General features: G+C 39.8%; 2 protein-coding genes and 1 pseudogene across 9 annotated transcripts in view; 1 reads left to right on the top strand and 2 right to left on the bottom strand.

Moving 5' to 3' along the window:
* Positions 1-19,504, bottom strand: part of LOC125165718 (olfactory receptor 2G3-like) — a 278,541-nt gene that overhangs the window by 129,698 nt on the left and 129,339 nt on the right. The gene's annotated exons all lie outside the window — the stretch shown is intronic.
* LOC125165584 (olfactory receptor 5V1-like) lies at positions 789-16,529 on the bottom strand (annotated as a pseudogene).
* LOC125165582 (olfactory receptor 24-like) lies at positions 16,660-17,595 on the top strand. Its single transcript, XM_047858621.1, has one exon. It carries the CDS (start codon positions 16,660-16,662, stop codon positions 17,593-17,595), a length of 936 nt encoding a protein of 311 aa, XP_047714577.1.

Raw genomic sequence — 19,504 nt, 5'->3', positions numbered from 1 at the left:
ACTGGCGTGAGGTGATACCTGAGTGTGGTTTTGATTTGTATTTCCCTGATAAGGAGCGACGCTGAACATCTTTTCATGTGCCTGTTGGCCATCCGGATGTCTTCTTTAGAGAAGGGTCTATTCATGTTTTCTGCCCATTTCTTCACTGGGTTATTTGTTTCTTGGGTGTGGAGTTTGGTGAGCTCTTTATAGATTTTGGATACTAGCCCTTTGTCCGATATGTCATTTGCGAATATCTTTTCCCATTCCGTTGGTTGCCTTTTAGTTTTGTTGGTTGTTTCCTTTGCTGTGCAGAAGCTTTTTATCTTCATAAGGTCCCAGTAATTCACTTTTGCTTTTAATTCCCTTGCCTTTGGGGATGTGTCGAGTAAGAGATTGCTACGGCTGAGGTCAGAGAGGTCTTTTCCTGCTTTCTCCTCTAAGGTTTTGATGGTTTCCTGTCTCACATTTAGGTCCTTTAGCCATTTTGAGTTTATTTTTGTGAATGGTGTGAGAAAGTGGTCTAGTTTCAACCTTCTGCATGTTGCTGTCCAGTTCTCCCAGCACCATTTGTTAAAGAGGCTGTCTTTTTTCCATTGGATGTTCTTTCCTGCTTTGTCAAAGATGAGTTGGCCATACGTTTGTGGGTCTAGTTCTGGGGTTTCTATTCTATTCCATTGGTCTATGTGTCTGTTTTTGTGCCATGAAATTAACTTTTAATTAGCAATGTTGGCAAGAAGCAATGAGATTGTATCACTAAGAAGCTAATTTTCTATTATTAATCATCACAGAAAAGTAAACACTACAGTTCAAGGGAAATGAAATTTGAAGGTTGCAACCTTTTCTCCCACCACTTTCAAGGACTTTCTGATGTCCTTATTCTTCAAAGTACAGATGACAGGATTTAACATGGGAGTGACAACACTGCAGAGGACAGAGACCAGCTGGTCTCTCTCCAGCGACCATGTTGAGACGGGCCACACGTATGTGAAGATGGCACTACCGTAGTACAGAAGGACAATGACCAGGTGCGAGGCACAGGTAGAAAATACCTTTTGCCTCCCCTCTGAGGAGCAGATCCTCAAGATAGCAGAGATAATATAGAAGTAGGAAAGGATGATACCCAAGAAAGGAGCCCACCCAATGAAGTCCCTAATGGACAGCAATGCCAACTCATTGACAGAAGTGCCCCCACAAGACAACAGCAGCAAAGGGGAGATGTCACAGAAGAAATACTGAACCTGGTTGTTGCCACAGAAAGGCAGGTAGAAGGTCAGAAGTGTGCACTCCCTTGTTGAGGAACCCCCCAGTCCAGCATGAGGTAGCTAACCGGCCATACAGGGGTCTATTCATAATCACTGAGTACTGTAGAGGTTTGCAGATTGCAATGTAACAGTCATACGCCATGGCCCCAGGAGGAGACACTCTGATCCTACTAAGAAAATACATGCAAACAGTTGTGCCCCACATCCCCCATAGGACCTGCTCTTCTTCTCTGACAGGAGATGCACCATCATCTGGGGAACGTTGGTGGTGGTGTGGCAGATGTCAAGAAAGGCCAAATTCCTCAGAAAATGATACATGGGGATGTGTACATGTGGATCAGCCACAGACACCAGGATAATGAAGATATTTCCTCCCAAAGTACAGATATAGGTCAGAAAGAAGACAGTGAAGAGTAAAAATTGCGAATCATTTAGGTTGGAGAATCCCAAGATAATGAATTTGAACAGAGTTTGGTTTTATCTTTCTTCCTCTTGAGAATGAGAAGCCTACAAATTGTGTTATTCAAATGGTACAAGAGTGAAATCTACAAAACAAGAAAATATAGCTTGATAGGTAAAACAATCATCATCTCTATCAGCATAAACACTGAGCATTTATCATCCACAACAAATCACAGAGGCATGCAACAATCATCACCAGAAACCCCCATACTCAAAATTTCCTATGAGACATATCTCTTCAGGACATTAGGAACATCTTTACAGAAATAAGTAAATATTTAAAAGCCCACATGGGAAGAGGCAGGCCCCTTTCCTCACTCTCCACCATGTCCTGGAGATGGTTGGTGAATATCCATCAGACAGTTTGTATGAGCTGTGGGGTCATTTGAGTCTCTTCCTGAGAAGCTTCCTTGTCCTTCTTATCCTCTTAATCCTTCATGTCACTGAGTGCTAATTTTTTGTATATATCTTTCTAACATTTTCCTATGCACATACGTTCAAAATAGAGATAAGATTATAGTTTTGTATCCTACACCATATTATGACATTCCTCCTGTCATTAACACTCTTCTACAATATGGTTTCTAATGGCCACATTTACATCCATCATATGGATGCACCAGACTTGCATAGAGCCAAACATTCATGACCCAAATAAATTAAGTATTATAATAATGATTGCAGCATATTATGACTCAGAGAGGAAATACGAAATAAAACACTGAGTAAAGTAAATAATGCTTGGTACAGGGTTGGTGCTCATAAAACCAAATCCATTGGTCTTTCTCATTCCTAAATTTCTCCAGATCCATGAAAAGTTTGAATTACTCTGATTCAAATGTTGGAATTTATAAGCATTCACACACAAAATAAAGGAGAATGTTAAACCTGGATTTCTTAGATGTAAGATAAAACTTTATTTACACTACATACTTAAAATTGTCAAAATAATAAACAGTAAAAAAACTGGGTAGGATATTTGTTTTCAAGGAAACAAAGTAGTATCTAAAATGATCATTGGTAATTCAAGGCCAAATAATAAATTTTATTTGGCTTTTTATTTGTAATTGTTTAATTTTTTTTTCCTAAGTTAACCGAACTATTTGCTTCCATAACACACACTATAAACAATTGAAGGCAGGAAGAACATCATAAGAAATATTGTTGAAATTGAGGTTCAGGGAATGGAATCAATATGGCAGAGCAACATGGAGACCTTGAGCTGCTCTTGTCCCTGAGACACAGCTATATCAGCACCAAACCATTTTGTACACCTAGGAAACTGATCTGAGGGTTAACACAACAATCTACGTAACTTGAGCCACAGAACTTGGCAGGTATGTGGTGTAGAGAGGTGAACTGGGGAGAGAAAAGCCGTGGAAGGTAGGGAGCTTTTTTTGCAGAGAGAGGACAGATAAGGAAAAAGGAAAGGGGAGAGTGTGGTGCATCAATCATGCAAGAAAAACACCCCCCCTGAAAGAAGTTGGGGAGACATTGAGAGAAAGAGTGAAAACACTCATAGGGGACTGAACAAGAAATCTGTTCCCCAAAACCAGAGACAGGAAAGAAAAGAGAGGGTTTCAATACCACCAGGATTCTATAAACAATGGAATCTTAAGTTTCAGAGCTCAGTGCCTGGTGGTGCTCTGGTGAGGAAGCAGGGTGAATCCCCAGGAGCAGATATCAGGGTCTTAAGGGTCTGTATGCCACAAAGGGAGAAGTGGTTCCCCTGCTTGGAGAGCATCTGGTAGAGGCCATATGGCCTCCCCACAGGCAAAGGTCCCAGTGGACCCCAGAGAATGGCCACATTTACTGGTATCGGGACAAAGATACCAGAGTGTGGTGAAACCTGGTGCTAACTGTGTGTTGTGATTTGCCGAAATCTCTGAACCTCTGCTGCTGTGCGATCTCATGAACATTTTCTGGGGGGAGCCAGCACCAAGCCATTGCTCAGTGAGACCCTCCCCCAGAGGCTAAGCACAGGTCTAAGCCACAGGTGTCTCTGAAGTGTGGAGTTTTGAAACAACCCCATCTGAGATAGAACTCTGGCAGGCAGCTTGGACATGGACAGGGTGGAGGCGAGGAGCGGATGGAGGCCTGAGACAAAGGAGGGGTGCTTGATCACAGGTGGGTGAGAGTTCGAAGTTCCTGTGACAGAGACTAAGGACCTGGGTGAAGCCATTACCACGTCTCCTACACACACACATGCACATACACACACATGCATGCCACACTGGCCACTCCAGTAAGCTAAGCAGTACCACATGGTGGAGAACACAGCCATTATACCAAGTCCCACCCAACTGCACCCTCCAAGCACATCCCCTAGGAGACCAGCACAAGTCACTCCACCTGCCTAGGGTATGGACTACAGAGTGGCTCATAGTTTCAGTTCTAGAGGAAACTAGATGTAATTTCATTCAGGTTTCACTCTGTTTGCTGGTTTATATATTAGTTCGCTTTCTTTGCTTCTGTTTATGCTGTTTCCTTTTTTCTTTCTTTTTTTCCTCTTGGTTGGATACAGAAAGAGAAAAATTTATTTTGATTTACTATTTTTTACTTTATTTTTAATTTTTTAAATTTTTTATTCTATTTCATTTTATCTTATTTTATTAAGCTATATATACTTTTTTAATTTTTAAATATTTGTTACCTTTTTTTCCCTTTCCCTTTTTTCTCTATTCTATCAAGCTTCTTTCAACAAGTGGAGTAAAACACACCTAGGATCTAGCTTTCTTTATTTAATTTTTTGGTTTTTTTAAAATTCTTTTAATTTTTATTTTTTCTTGTATTGATTTCTTATTTCCCCAAAATGTCAAAATGAAGCAACTTACCCCAAAAGAAAGAACAGAAAGAAATGGCAGCCAGAGAATTCATCAACACAGATATAAGCAAGATGTCTGATGTAGAATTAAACCACAATTATAAGAATACTAGCCAAGCTTGACAAAAGCATAGAAAATAGCAGAGAATCCCTACTACAGAGTTAAAAGAAGTAAAATCTCACTAGGCCAAAATTAAAAATGCTATAACTGGGATGCAGTGTCAAATGGATGCTATGACAGCAAGGGTGGACAAAGCAGAGAAGTGAATCAGCGATATAAAAGATAAAGTTATGGAGAACCATGAATCAGAAAACAAGTGTGAAACAAAGGCCAAAGATCACTATACAAGACTTAGAGCACTAAGTGACTTATTAAAAAGGAACAACATCTGAATCATAGGAATCCCAGAAGATGAAGAGAGAGAAAAAGGGGCAGAAGGTTTATGTGAGCAAATTATAGCTGAAAACTTTCCTAATCTGAGGAAGGATGCAGACATCAAAATCGAGGAAGCACAGAGAACTCCCATTAGATTCAACAAAAATGACCATCACCAAGTATATCATAGTCAAATTCACAAATCACAAACACACACACACACACACACACACACACAGAGAGAGAGAGAGAGAGAGAGAGAAAGAATCATGAAAGCAGCAAGAGTAAAAAAGTCCTTAACCTGCAAGGGAAGACAGAATAGGTTCACAGCAGACCTATCCACAGAAACTTGGCAGGCCAGAAAGGAGTGGCAGGATATACTCAACATACTGAGTCAGAAAAATGTTATCCAGCAAGGCTATCATTCAGAATAGAAGGAGAGGTAAAGAGTTTCCCAAACAAACAAAAACCAAAGGAGTTTGTGACCACTAAACCAGCCCTGCAAGTAATTTTAAGGGGGATTCTTTGAGTGGAGAAAAGGCAAAACAAAATAAAAAAGACAAAAAGCAACAAAAACTAAAAAGAACCAGAAACACCAAGTCTACAGGCAACACAATGGCACTAAATTCATCTTTCAGTATTCACTCTAAATTTAAAAGTTTTTAATATTTTTTATTATTTATTTTTGAAAGAGGGAGGGAATGTGACTGGGGGAAAGACAGAGAGCCTCCGAAGGAGGCTTCAGGCTCTGAGATATCAGCATAGAACCTGATGTGGGGATCAAACATACGAGCTGTGAGATCATGAGCTGAGCCAAAGTCCAACACTTAATCAATTGAGCCATCCAGGGGCCCCTTTCAGTACTCACTCTGAATGTAAATGGACTAAGTGCTCCAAACAAAAGACACAGGGTATCAGAATGATTAATAAAACAAGACCTATCTATATGCTGCCTACAAGAGACTCATTTTAGATTTAAAGACACCTGCAGATTGAAAATAAAGGGATGGAGAACCATCTATCACACTAATGGTCATCAAAAGAAAGCTAGAGTAGCCATACTTACATCAGACAAACTAGATTTTAAAACAAAGACTGTAAAAAGAGATGGAGAAAGCATTATATCATAATTAAAGGGTCTACCCAAAAGAAGATCTAATTGTGAATATTTATGCTCCCAATGTGGAGGAACCCAAATATAAAAATCAGTTAATCACAAACATAAAGAAACTCATTGACAATAATACCATAATAGTAGGGAATTTCAACACCCCACTTACAACAATGGACAGATAATCTAAACAGCAAATCAACAAGGAACAATGGCTTTTATACAGGATGGACTTAACAGATATACTCAGAACAGTTCATCCTAAAGCAGAAGAATACAAATTTTTCTCAAGTACACATGGAATATTCTCCAGAATAGCTCACATAATGGGTCACAAATCAGTGTTCAGCAAGTACAAAAAGATAGAGATCATACCATGCATACTTTCAGACCACAACATTATGAAACTCAAAATCAACCACAAGAAAAAATTTAGAAAGACCATGAATACTTGGCGATTAAAGAATATCCTACTAAAGAATGAATGGGTTAGCCAAGGAATTAAGGAGGAAATTAAAAAGTCCATGGAAAAAAATAAATGAAAACACGACAGTCCAAAACCTCTGAGATGCAGCAAACGCAGTCATAAGAGGGAAGTATATAGCAATCCAGGCATTCCTAAAAAAGGAAGAAAGGTCTCAGATATAGAACCTAACCTTACACCTAAAGGAGCTGGAAAAAGAACAGCAAATACAACCCAAAACCAGCAGAAGGGAAATAATAAAGATTATAGCAGAAATCAATGATATCAAAAAAAAATAAATAAAACAACAAAACAAAACAAAACAAAACAAAAAGCAGTAGAACAGATCAATGAAGCCAGGAGCTGGTTCTTTAAAAGAATTATCAAAATGATAACCCCCCCCTTGCCAGAATGATCAAAAAGAAAAAGGAAAGGACCCAAATAAATAAAATCAAGAAAGAAAGAGGAGAGATCACAACCAACACAGCAGAAATAAAAACAGTAGTAAGAGAATATTATGAGCAACTAAATGCCAACAATTTGGGCAATCTGGAAGAAATGGACAAATTTCTAGAAACATATAAACTACCAAAACTGAAACAAGAAGAAACAGAAAATTTGAACACACCCATACCAGTAAAGAAATTGAATCAGTAATCAAAAATCTCCAAACAAACAATAGTCCAGGGCCACATGGCAGCCCAGGGGAATTCTACCAGATGTTTAAAGAAGAATTAATACCTATAGTTTTGAAGCTGTTTCAAAAAATAGAAATGGAAGGAAAACTTCCAAATTCTATGAAGCCAGCATTACCTTGAATCCAAAATCAGACAAAGTCACCACTAAAAAGATAATTACAGACCAATGTACCTGATAAAAATCGATGCAAAAATCCTCAACAAGATATTAGCAAACTGGATCCAACAATACTTAAAAGAATTATTCACCACAATAAAGCCAGATTTATTTCTTGGATGCAAGGTGGGTTCAATATTTATAAATCAATCAATGTGTTACATAACATTAATACAAGTAAAGATAAAAAACCACATGATCCTCTCAATAGATGCAGAAAAAGCACTTAACAAAATACAGCATCCTCGTGTGGTAAAAACCCTCAAGAAAGTAGGAATAAAAGGAACATACCTCAATATCATAAAGGCAATATATGAAAGACCCATAGTTAATATCATTGTCAATGTGGAAAAACTGAGAGCTTTCCCCATATGGTCAGGAACATGACAGGGATGTCCACATTCATCACTATGATTCAACATTGTGTTGTAAGTCCTAGCCTCATGCAACCAGACAACAAAAAGAAATAAAAGGCATCCAAATTGGCAAGGAGGAATTTGAACCTTCACTCTTCGCAAATGACATGATACTCTATATGGAAAACCCAGAAAACTCCACCAAAAAACTGGAGAAATGACATGAATTCATCAAAGTTGCAGCATATAGAATCCACATACAGAAATTGGTTACATTTCTAAACACCATTAATGAAGCAGCAGAAAGAGAAATCAAGGAATTTTTCCCATTTAAAATTGTATCCAAAACCATAAAATATCTAGGAATAAACCTAACCAAAGAGGTGAAAAATCTATACACTGAAATAAAACAGAAAACTTATGAAATAAATTGAAGAAGACACCAAGAAATGGAAAAACATTCAATGCTCATGGATTGAAAGAACAAATATTGTTAAAATGTCGACACTACCCAAAGCAATCTACACATTCAATGCAATCCCAATCAAAATAACACCAGCATTCTTCATAGAACAAACAATCCTAAAATTTGTATCAAAGCAGAAATTACCTTGAATAGTCAAAGTAATGTTGAAAAAGAAAACCAAAGCTGGAGGCATCACTATTCCAAACTTTGACCTGTATTACAAAGCTATAGTTTTCAAGACAGTATGGTACTGGCACAAAAACAGATCAGATCAATGGAACAGGATAAAAAACCCGGAAATGGACCCACAAACATATGGCCAACTAATCTTTGACAAAGCAGGAAAGAATATACAATGAAAAAAAGACAGTTTCTTTAGCAAATGATGCTGGGAAAACTGGACCGCAACATGCAAAATGAAGCTGGACCACTTTCTTACACCATACACAAAAATAAACTCAAAATGGATGAAAGACCTAAACATAAGACAGGAAACCATCCATATTCTGGAGGAGAAAACAGACAACAACCTCTTTGACCTCAGCCACAGCAACTTCTTACTTCACATGTTTCTGGAAGCAAGGGAAACAAGCAAAAATGAACTATTGGGACCTCATCAAGAAAAACCGTTCTGCACAGTGAAGAAAACAATTAGCAATACTAAAAGGCAGCAACCAACAGAATGGGAGAAGATATTTGCAAATGACATATCAGATAAAGGGTTAGTATCCAAAACCTATAAAGAACTTAGCAAACTCCACACCCAAAAAAAAAACCCAAATAATCCAGTGAAGAAATGGGCAGAAGACATGAACAGACACTTTTCCAAAGAAGACCTCCAGATTGCTAACAGACACATGAAAAGACATTCATCATCACTCATCATCAGGGAAATACAAATCAAAACCACAATGAGATACCACCTCACACCTGTCAGAATGGCTAAAATTAACAATTCAGGAAACGACAGATATTGGTGAGGATGCAGAGAAAGGGGATCCCCCCTCTTGCACTGCTGGTGGTAATGCAAACTGGTGTAGCCAGTCAGGAAAACAGTATGGAGTTTCCTCAAAAAACTAAAAATAGAACTACCCGATGACTCAGCAATTTCACTACCAGGTGTTTATCCAAAGGATACAAAAATGCTGATTCTAAGGGGCACATGTACCCTAATGTTTATAGCAGTGCTATCAACAGTAGCCAAAGTATTATGGGGCTCTGTGCTGACATTGTGGAGCCTGCTTGAGATCTTTTATGTCTTCCTCTCTCTCTGCCCCTCCTCTACTCATGCTGCCTCTCTCTCGCACGTGCATGCGCGCGCAAAATAAATAAGTAAAACTTAAAAACAATAAGAAATTTACATAATGTGTCCAGATACACGGTAAATAAACAAATATCAAGAGCCTTTTAATATATCAGAAATTAGTCAGGAAATAGGATTTTTAAAATAACCCTTTGACAATAGCAACCACATATAAAATATACCCTAAAATAATGTCATAAAAATGTGTATGGCCTACATATGCCATACATGACAAACTTTGACCAAAATGACAAAAGTTTATCAAAGAAGGTTTGAATAAATGAAGAAATACATCCTGTTTGTGGATGGAAAGTCTTAATTATATAGAAATGCCAGTTGGACCCCCATATTAATAAATACATTTCACACAGACACACACACACACACACAGACAATAACCAAAGAATGGGAAAAGTCCAAATGTCCATCTACTGATGAATGGACAAAGAAGATGTGATATATATACACAGTGGACTATTACTCGGTGATGAAAAAGAATGAAATCTTGCCATTTGGAAGAATGTAGGTGGAACTAGAGTATATTATACTAAGCAAAATAAGTCAGTCAGATAAATACAAATATCATGATTTCATTCACATGTGTAATTTAAGAAACAAACAATATAAACATAGGGGAAGGTGGGCAAAAATAAGATAAAAACAGAGAGGGAGGCAAACCATAAAAGACTCTTAGAGAACAAATTGAGGGTTGCTGGAGGGGAGGTGGCAGGGGATGGGCTAAATGGGTGATGGGCATTAGGGAGGCCACCTGTTGGGATGAGCACTGGGTGTCATATGTAAGTGATGAATCACTAAATTCTATCCCTGAAATCATTATTACACTACATGGTTAACATAACTTGGATTTAAATTTAAAAAAGAAATTTGAAAAAACAAATTAATATTAGGTCTGATAGTCTTGTGTTTTAAAATTATGGGACAATAAAAAACACAATGAATCAATATGAATTATTTTATTTCTACTTAACTTCATGGATGTCATGCATTGTTTAAGTGTTATGAAAAATAAGCTTTTTATAAAGGAAATCTCTCATGAGTTAATCTACAGGGGACAGTGCTTGGCTGAATTCCATCTCATTGGAGAACTGAATGGACAATAAAGAAACAGCAATCCCAAAGCTCTGGCCCAGAGCTAAGGAAAGATAAAAACTGGTTTCCAGAATTTCTATCAATATTAAAATGACATATCTCATCTGAATTCATTTATACAACAAATTTTCCTTTGCATCATCTGAATGTTCTGTCCTGTATACAAACAAGAAACTACCATCTTGAAAGAATCCCATTGTGAGAAGTCTTTTGGTGGTAATCACTAATCAGTGATTTCTCTAGGACAAACAGCACTGCACTCATCACCTGAAAAAAAACAAAGGAGGCAGAAATCCTAGCAAAACTTGTCTCTACACTTCCACATGGTGTACTCCCTCCACCCCTTCCCACACTGAACTGTATGTGCTAACCTGTGGCTGTGTGTGCAGTCGGCCAGCATTCAGAATGCTGGGCATCATGCTTGGTGCTGGAACTCAACAACATACCTGGACCAGCTTTCGTGGACCACCTTTCACGAGCAGAATCTGTACTTCCAGTTTAGAAGGAGGTTTAAAAGTCCTTTAGTCTGGCCACTGGAATACCCTGCACAATTATTTTCTAGGGGATAATCCAGCCTAAGATTGAGCGCTGCATGGATGGAGCACACCTAGTGCTAGAAAGGGTGTGGGTCACTGGCTTTAATCTCCATCGCTGGCAGGGCAGCTGAGCTCAGGCACCTCCAGCTCCTAGCTGTGTGAACACTAACAAGTTATAACTTTCTCCTCCTGAGGGAAAATAACAATACCTTCCTCAAAATAAAATTGTGAGCATTGAGTGAAGTGATGCATTGAGCCCCTAAGGAAGTGTAGAGTACATCATTATAACAAGAAATGGTAGACATTACTATTTCTGTTGTTATGTCACATATTTGGTCCTAGGTCTGCCCTTGGAAACCACAGGTAAAGTTTGCTCCCTCTTCTATATAAAAGACTTGACTGCGTGAAACAGTGACTCTCCAGACTACACTGGTACATTTCACTTCTTTGATTTTCATATAATATGGACTTGATAACAGTCATTTAGGTGCTAGCAAGTCAGTGTGCCCTACCATCCAGTAGGATTTTGTCCTTTCACTGTCATGGACTGAGAGACTTCTCTTGTTAAAAGAACTCAGAAAATCAGCATCACAGATGAAACAAACACCTCTCCTGCAGTGATCAAATTAGCTGCTAAAGGAAGCTTCACAGTTTACATGTGCTTGGGCTGCCCCTACCCCAAGAGGGAACACAACCTTGTCTGCCTCCCTAAAATAGAGCTCCATGAAATCCTTAATTTCTTATCTTCCCAACTGTTGCCTACAGTTTTCCAAAAGCTATAGTTGAAGAAGATCATAAATCTATGAGTTAAGAGAAAAGAAGAGAAGTAGTAGGAAGGGGAACAAGGAGAAGAAAACCAATACTTGTCTGCAGTAGAACAGAAAGTACAGGAGTAGGTGTCAAAACTCAAATCCCTGACCCCTATATGACACTGCTTTTCCTTTGCCTTCAGAATTTATGTTCAAGAAAATCCTGCTGAGGTTCCTTGAATTAATTTTATTAGTATAGTAGGATTTCCCCCCACATTTCTCTTTTAATTTAAACTCTTAGCTTATTCCCTATGGTTTCATTTCTTAGACTGAAATTTTGTCTTCCATGATCTGTATTCATGCAGATTGATGGCTGTTTTTCAGATAAAGTGACAAGGAAGTTTCATGTAAGTAGGAGGCCTTTGTGATAGCTGTCATCACAATTCAACTCATAAGCACTAGTGAGGAGCTGTACTCCCCTGCATCCCACTCTCAGAACCAGATTTTGCAGTTTAGGCAAAATTATGCCTTTCATTTATTTAGAGTAAGAACTTTCATAATAATATAGATCTAAGATATGTAAGCTATTACTTGATAGACATGAACCTGTCCATATTGGTTCATTGACACTGACTGACAATGAGATCAATGGGAAAAGCAAAGGCCTGAAGTGTCATCAGTTCAATATTTTACAGTGTCTCTACCATGTGCTGTGCACTATTCTATGTGCTGGGGAGACATTAGCGAACAAAACAAGCAAGCATCTCTACTCCCATACAGTTTACATTATGGGGAGAGAAGATAGATAATGAATAAATAAATTACATAGTATGTTAGAAAGTAGACTAGGATCAGGGAAACTGGGAATGTTGGATGTAGTTTATAGCATAAACTAGGGTCACCAGAATAAGTCTCATTGAAAAATGACACTAAGCAAAGACATGAAGGAAATGAAGGGTTGGGGAGAAATGGACTGTGTTCAAGGTAAGGAAGCAGGGGGAGCAATGCAGCTAAAGAAGGAGAATGGCTGGTGGAATTCAGTCCTAACAAGGAGGTTGGTCGAGCTATTTCAGAGCTAGTGGAGAAGAATGTTGGAGGAGAGGATGTTATCAGAGAGTTAATAGGAGTACAAATCATACTGGATCTCCCATGCCATTGTAAAAACTTTGGCTTTTTCTTCAGAAAATACTTTCAGATTTCCCACTAATAAGTATCTCTGGGAATAAGTCTCTGAGGTCAAGAAAGCTTTGTTCTTCAGCCCAGCCACTTGTAGTCCCAAGAGAAATGCAGATTAATAATGTTCATTTCCCAAACTGTATCTTCTCTACCTTCAGACACAGTACCACCAATGCAGTCAAAGGGTCTGGATCCTCTAGAATGTCATACTTTCTCAGTAAGAGCATTGGGGAGAATACATATTTTTAAGGGCCATACTCATGGGGTGGAGATGAGGGAATCTAGGTGGTAAATATGGAAGGTAGCACCTGACAGAGTAAGGGGCTCGGATTTCAGAGAGAAACATAGTGGATGGAAACTCTGTCCTTGGGTCCAGATCTGTACTTGTTTCCAAAGAAGTATGTCAATCAGTCCCATTGTAAGAAATACCTTATGTGGTAAAGCTACCAACAGACATTCATAAGGACATATCTGGCAGGAAGTTAAATAGATGAGTCTAGAGGGTTGAAAAGATGGTGGAATTGAAAACACAATTTAGGAGCTATATGTTTATAGATATTTAAAGCCTGGAACTGTAAGAAAGTGGCCAGAAGAGGCCCAAAAGTGAATAAGGAAACAGAGGAGGAGTCAACCAAGGAAGCTAAGAGAGAGTTCATCAGTGATAGCAATGGGAGAGTGTGGCAGGTCCTGGAAGCAAGGGGAAGAATGCATTTGGAGTAAGAAAAGAGGAATCAACCATTCTAAATCTTGCTGAGAGGTCAAGTAACTTAAGGACTGAGGGCTGAATGTTGGTATAGATGAGAGTATTTTCAGTGGCATGATTAGGGCAAAAGCATGATTGAGATTTCAAAAGAGCATGGACCATAATGGACAGTGAGTGATGGAGGCAATTAACTTTTTGAAGGATTTGCCATAAAGCATAGAAAAGTAGAAGAATAGTTGCAGAAGGCTGTGAGGACAGGTTAGTTTATTAGGGATATCATCCATCTGAGGGTAAGGTTTTAGAAGGCTGAGACCTCACAATTTTAGATAGTTAGGATCTTACATATTTTAGATGCCCAAATATTATTCAGATAACCCAAGATGAACTGGGATATCTGAGATTCAACATGAACTATATATTTTCCAGAAGAATTACTCAAAGTGGCTATAGTAGCACTGAGATTATTCAAGCAAAATCATCAAGAAGATCCAACCTGGGGAAAGATATGGAAACATTGAGAGGTATGGCCATATCTGGACAAAAGATGTGCTGTTTGTAACAGAAAAAAGAGTAAGGGAAGACTTAATCTTGTATGAGAAGGACATCTTCCAGTTTTCATTTTTTTAAAAGAGTTGAAAAAAGTAGAAAAACTCATGTAAGTATGGAGAATAGGATGCCCCACATTTTGAATTCAATTCAGCAGACAGGCAGGGTCAGCATTGCCTGAGGTTTGAGTGAGACAGAAATGCAAATTCTCATGTTTCACTCCAAAACTAGACAGTCTCTGGGGTGGAGCCCAGAAACCTGTGACTTACCTGGCTCTCCAGGTGACCCTTAACCATGTGAAAGTTTCAGAAACTCAAGTCTCAAGTACATAAAAAATGCTCTACATAAAGAGGGAAAATATTTGTACCTTTACACTAGACCACTCACCTATCAGAATACTTTACGATTAGTAGAAACAAGGAGGTAATTAGCACATACACGGAAAATGAAAAGGACACTGTAGCAAACACTTAGAGAGCAGTCATGAAGCAGTAATCTTGAGACAGACCATGCGCTCAGATGTGGGCTGGTGCTATACAGAACTACTAAAAAGAAAACATCATTTCTACTCCCAAGGTATTTACAATTGGTAAGAGAAAATATGTCATAAAAAGTAGAAAACACCTTAAGACAATATCCACTTAAGGGCTAGATCATCCTGTCTATATATTTCAGAAGATATAAAATAATGAGTGTTAGAATACTTGAGAAATGTGGTGGTGAAGGCAGTATATTTTCCACTGAGACCTGGAGATATTTGGACAAGAAGGAAAGACATCAGGAGAGAAAAGGCCTGGGGCTTTAGGTCAAGGAAAGGACATGTAAGAAGGCAGAAGTGGCCACGAGGTGGGCAGCCCAGGAGAGAGGGCACCGGGTGCTGGAGAGCAGTGGGAGCCCTGTTTTATAGGTGGGAGGGTCCTGCTGTGGAAGTTCTTGATAAGCAGGCACAGATGGACAGATGCGATGCAGTAAGAAATAAGGTGTTAGAGGAGACTGAGCATGGCAGGGCCAGGCCCAGTGCAGATGCTTTCAGCATGAATCACAGCAATCAGAGGGGGAGGTAAGGTGCTGATGGAATAAGCTGTTGATGGAATAAGCTGGGAGTGAGCTGACAGAAGTCCATAGAAGGTAACTGTGAAGATGGGGAAGACAGAAAGGAGCAAGACTTTGTAAGAAAATAAGTGTCAGAGCCCTTGGTCTGGATTTGCAGGATGAAGGAAGCAGATGCATCAATATTTTCAGCCCACATCCTAGGAGGATAGTGGAAGAAAGAACTTTTATTCACAAAGTGTTGACATGGAAGGGAACCACTTGGGAAGGACAGCATATTGCCCTCTCTGGCCTTCACTCTCCAATAATTAATATACTTGTTCACTTTGAGGCAAACTCAGCCTTTCGTATGACAAACACTGGGCATTCAACAGAGAAGACAACTAGATGCGGTCTCTGCCACAAGGCACCGTCTAGTCTTAAGATGACTCCACCATCAACTAAATACCTTCAATAAATATTTACACAAGATGAATGTGATTACACCTCCTACATCACAACTGTAGTGAATTCTACAAAGATGCTATCACAGGAAATAAAAGGTAGGTTTGGTTTAATCAAAGAAGCAAAGGAAATCTCCCAAAGAAAGTTACCAACCGCTTTGAGGTAGGGAGATGAGCACAGGGACTCAGGGAAGGGAGGCCACGCAGCTGGGGTGGCAGGGAGCAGAAAATGAGTGATTCAAGGTGAAGTTGGTGAGATGCCACAAGCTCAATAAAAACTGAGCTCTGTAGGACATGGTCGGGATTTCTGAATTTTCCTAATACCAATGTCTTCCAGACACTTATTTGTAAACAAGGAAGTGATATAATCAGATTTTCTTTTTTGACAAGATCACTCTGGCTGCGGGGTGGAGAACACACTGATGGGGCAAGGGTGGGCATATTAAACTCTTTAGAGGCTCACTGTGCTTCAGTCATGACTGTGTAGATGGGCAGGAGCATTTACTGAGCTCCCACTGTGTGCGAAGCCCTAAACTAAGAGATGCGGCCTCTGCCTTCAAAGACTCATGCTTTTGTGATACAGATTCACAAACAAGTATTTCTACCATCCCACAATACCAAGTTTCTCTTTTACATGCAAAGAACTCCAGGAAGCCTCGCCGTTCCCTGCCTTCTCTCATCTCTGTGTCTCACACTGTGACCCTTTTTGACGTCCAGCTCTTGTACCTCCCATTGCTGTTCTAGGTTTTCACTCATTCTCCATATCGATTGCTCAGGGGAACCCACTGGCAAGAGACAGGGTCCAGCGTTCTGTCTTCCTCGGCTCCCGATAGTGAGCAACTCCCCCTCATGATGGCCCCTCTCTTACAGCACACCAGGACCTAGAATGAACTGCAGCAGGACCCCGGACTTTGTCCTGGCAGGGCTGTCCAGGGGCCCAGGAAACAGGCCAGTCTTCTTCGGTGTCTTCCTAGTACTCTACCTGGTAAGCCTCTTAGGAAACGCGCTCCTTCTGCTGGCCATCGGAGCTGACGTGCGCCTCCACACTCCCATGTACTTCTTCCTCAGCCAGCTCTCCCTGGTGGATCTCTGCTTCACTTCCACCACAGCCCCCAAAATGCTTGAGGATCTATGGACCAGCCACGGATCCATCTCTTTCTCTGGATGTCTGTCCCAATTATATTTCTTTGCTGTTTTTGCTGATATGGACAACCTGCTTTTGACTGCCATGGCTATCGACCGCTATGCTTCCATCTGCCATCCTCTGCACTACCCACTGCTAATGACACCTTGTAGATGTGGGCTGCTGGTGGGTGGGTTGTGGGTGGTGGCCCATTTTGTCTCTCTGGTGCACATCTTGTTTCTATCCCAGTTGTATTTCTATACTAACCAAGAGATTCCCCACTTTTTCTGTGATTTTGGTCCACTTTTTCGTCTTTCTTGCTCAGATACCCACCCTAATGAGATCCTAATGATGCTTCTGACCGGGTTGTTAGGAATCGGCCCTCTCCTCTGCATCATAAGCTCTTATACCCATATCTTCCAGGCTGTGGCTAGGGTTCCATCGGCACAGGGGAAAAAGAAAGCCCTGGCCACATGCAGCTCCCACCTCTCCATGGTCATCCTCTTCTACAGCACAGTCTTTGCCACCTACCTGAAGCCACCATCAACCTCTCGCTCTGTGGGGGCGCTGGCTGCTGCTGTCATGTATACCCTGGTAACTCCCACTCTCAACCCTTTCATTTATAGTCTGAGAAACAAGGATGTGAAGAGTTCACTGAAAAGGGTTCTGGGCATAGAGGGTTCATGGGATTATGACTAATCCCCATAAACAAGCACTTTGGAGAAAATCACTCTCCATATCATATTTACAGAGCAAGTCAGTTAACACTAAGGCTGGAATAGAGCATTACATAGTCTATGGGAAAGAACACTGAACTAGAAGTAAAGAGAACTAAAATCTAGTCCCACCCCAGGGCGGGGGGTGGGGAGATTGTTTGTTTCTTTCTTTCTCTAGATAGATAGATATAATGGTAAGGATCTTCATTATTAATCTGTTGATAGAAATGGCAATGATAAAAAAAATGGCAGTAGGGATGGCAACAGATGATCAATTTTTGATAGTATTAGTGTTAGAAAGCAATTTAAAGAACAGTTAATCCAAGATAGATAGATAAATAGATAGATAAATGCTTATATGAATACAGCATTTTTCTTTCTCTGAATGTCTACCCTTCAGCTGGATACTGGCTGCCACTGAACAACAGCATATTGAGGGTAATACACACACACATACAACATAATAAGAGATATATATTTAGGTATATTATATAGATATGCTATACCTAAAGGGGTTTTCCCCATATAAGTTTTATTCATGACTTTAGTTCTGTAAAAATAAAGTTGTCTACAAATTAGTCAATGAATAGATTCTTCTTTCTCTCATAGATGGTCATGGTTGCTGCAGAGAAAGGGTTATTACATCATGTGATAAGAGATGACACTCTAGGGGTGCCTGGGTGACTCAGTCAGTTGAGCATATGACTTCAACTCAGGTCATGATCTCACAGTTCATGAATCTGAGCCTCATGTCGGGCTCAGTGCTGAGAGCTCAGAACCTAGAGCCTGCTTCAGATTCTGTGTCTTCCTCTCTCTCTATCCCTACCCCGGTCACACTCTGTCTCCCTCTCTCAAAAATAAATTAACGTTAAAAAAAGAGAGAGAATACACTCCAGTTCAGTCACTATGACATGTTGGCTGGTCTCTCTCTACATACCATGCACAACGTTAAGGCAGAGAATACATGTTACATCTCTTTGTGGTGCTCCTGTGATCATGTGGTTGCACATTATGCATTGTGTAGTGCCTGATGATTAATTCTGTTCAGAAGAACAACTCAAGCTACAATGGATTAGAAAGAACCCTAAATTGGGAAGACTAAACCTGACATTCTCAGGCTGGGGTTTCTGTTCAGCAATGCAGATGACGAATTCTTAGCCTGGACTTACTTCCTGGATCATCTAGAAGTCAATCCTTTGTTTTCATATCCAACCTAATGACCTGTCACGGCATATATTCAGAGGTTATTTTGAGATGAATGAATAGACAATCTGAGTTCACATCCCTTCTGGCTTCCCAAGCAGTTTCTCCTGGTCCCCAGGATCTGTGAATACAGGCTTTTTTCTTTCCCTGAATGTCCCCCATTCAGCAGGATATTAGATGGCACTGAACAATAACTTATCAGAGGAAATCCAACCACTGGATGTTGTGAAGGTGAACAACAGAGGTCAAAAGTCCACTAAAGGATCAGGAAGCCAGTAAGGGTAACAATAATCCAGGGAATCAGTAGTAAATGTAACACCAAGTTCATTCAGTGCTTCATTGGAGGACATATTATAGGATCCCTGAGAACCAGAACCAAAGCTGAAATCTGGCCTGGGAATATTAAGTGAAGATAAAGGAGAATAGATGGATACAGAGAAACTTTACATCATAAGAATTGGTTTCTGAGAGCTAATAGAACCCCCTTTCTGAACTGGCTTTTGATTGTTATTGATAGTATATAACCTTGGCTAAAGGTAAGATGGGAATAATAGTATGGTAAGATGGGAAGATAGTATATAACCTTGGCTAAAGGTAAGATGGGAAATTAAAAAACAAAACAAAACAAAACACAGACATATGACTTGTGTACCTTCCTCCATGAGTTGTGCATTGGTAAAGATCCACAC

The sequence above is a fragment of the Prionailurus viverrinus genome, chromosome B2, assembly GCF_022837055.1.
Source record: "Prionailurus viverrinus isolate Anna chromosome B2, UM_Priviv_1.0, whole genome shotgun sequence".
NCBI lineage: Eukaryota > Metazoa > Chordata > Mammalia > Carnivora > Felidae > Prionailurus > Prionailurus viverrinus.
The sequence above is the reverse complement of the archived record's forward strand: the minus strand, read 5'-3'. Positions and strand labels throughout refer to the sequence as shown.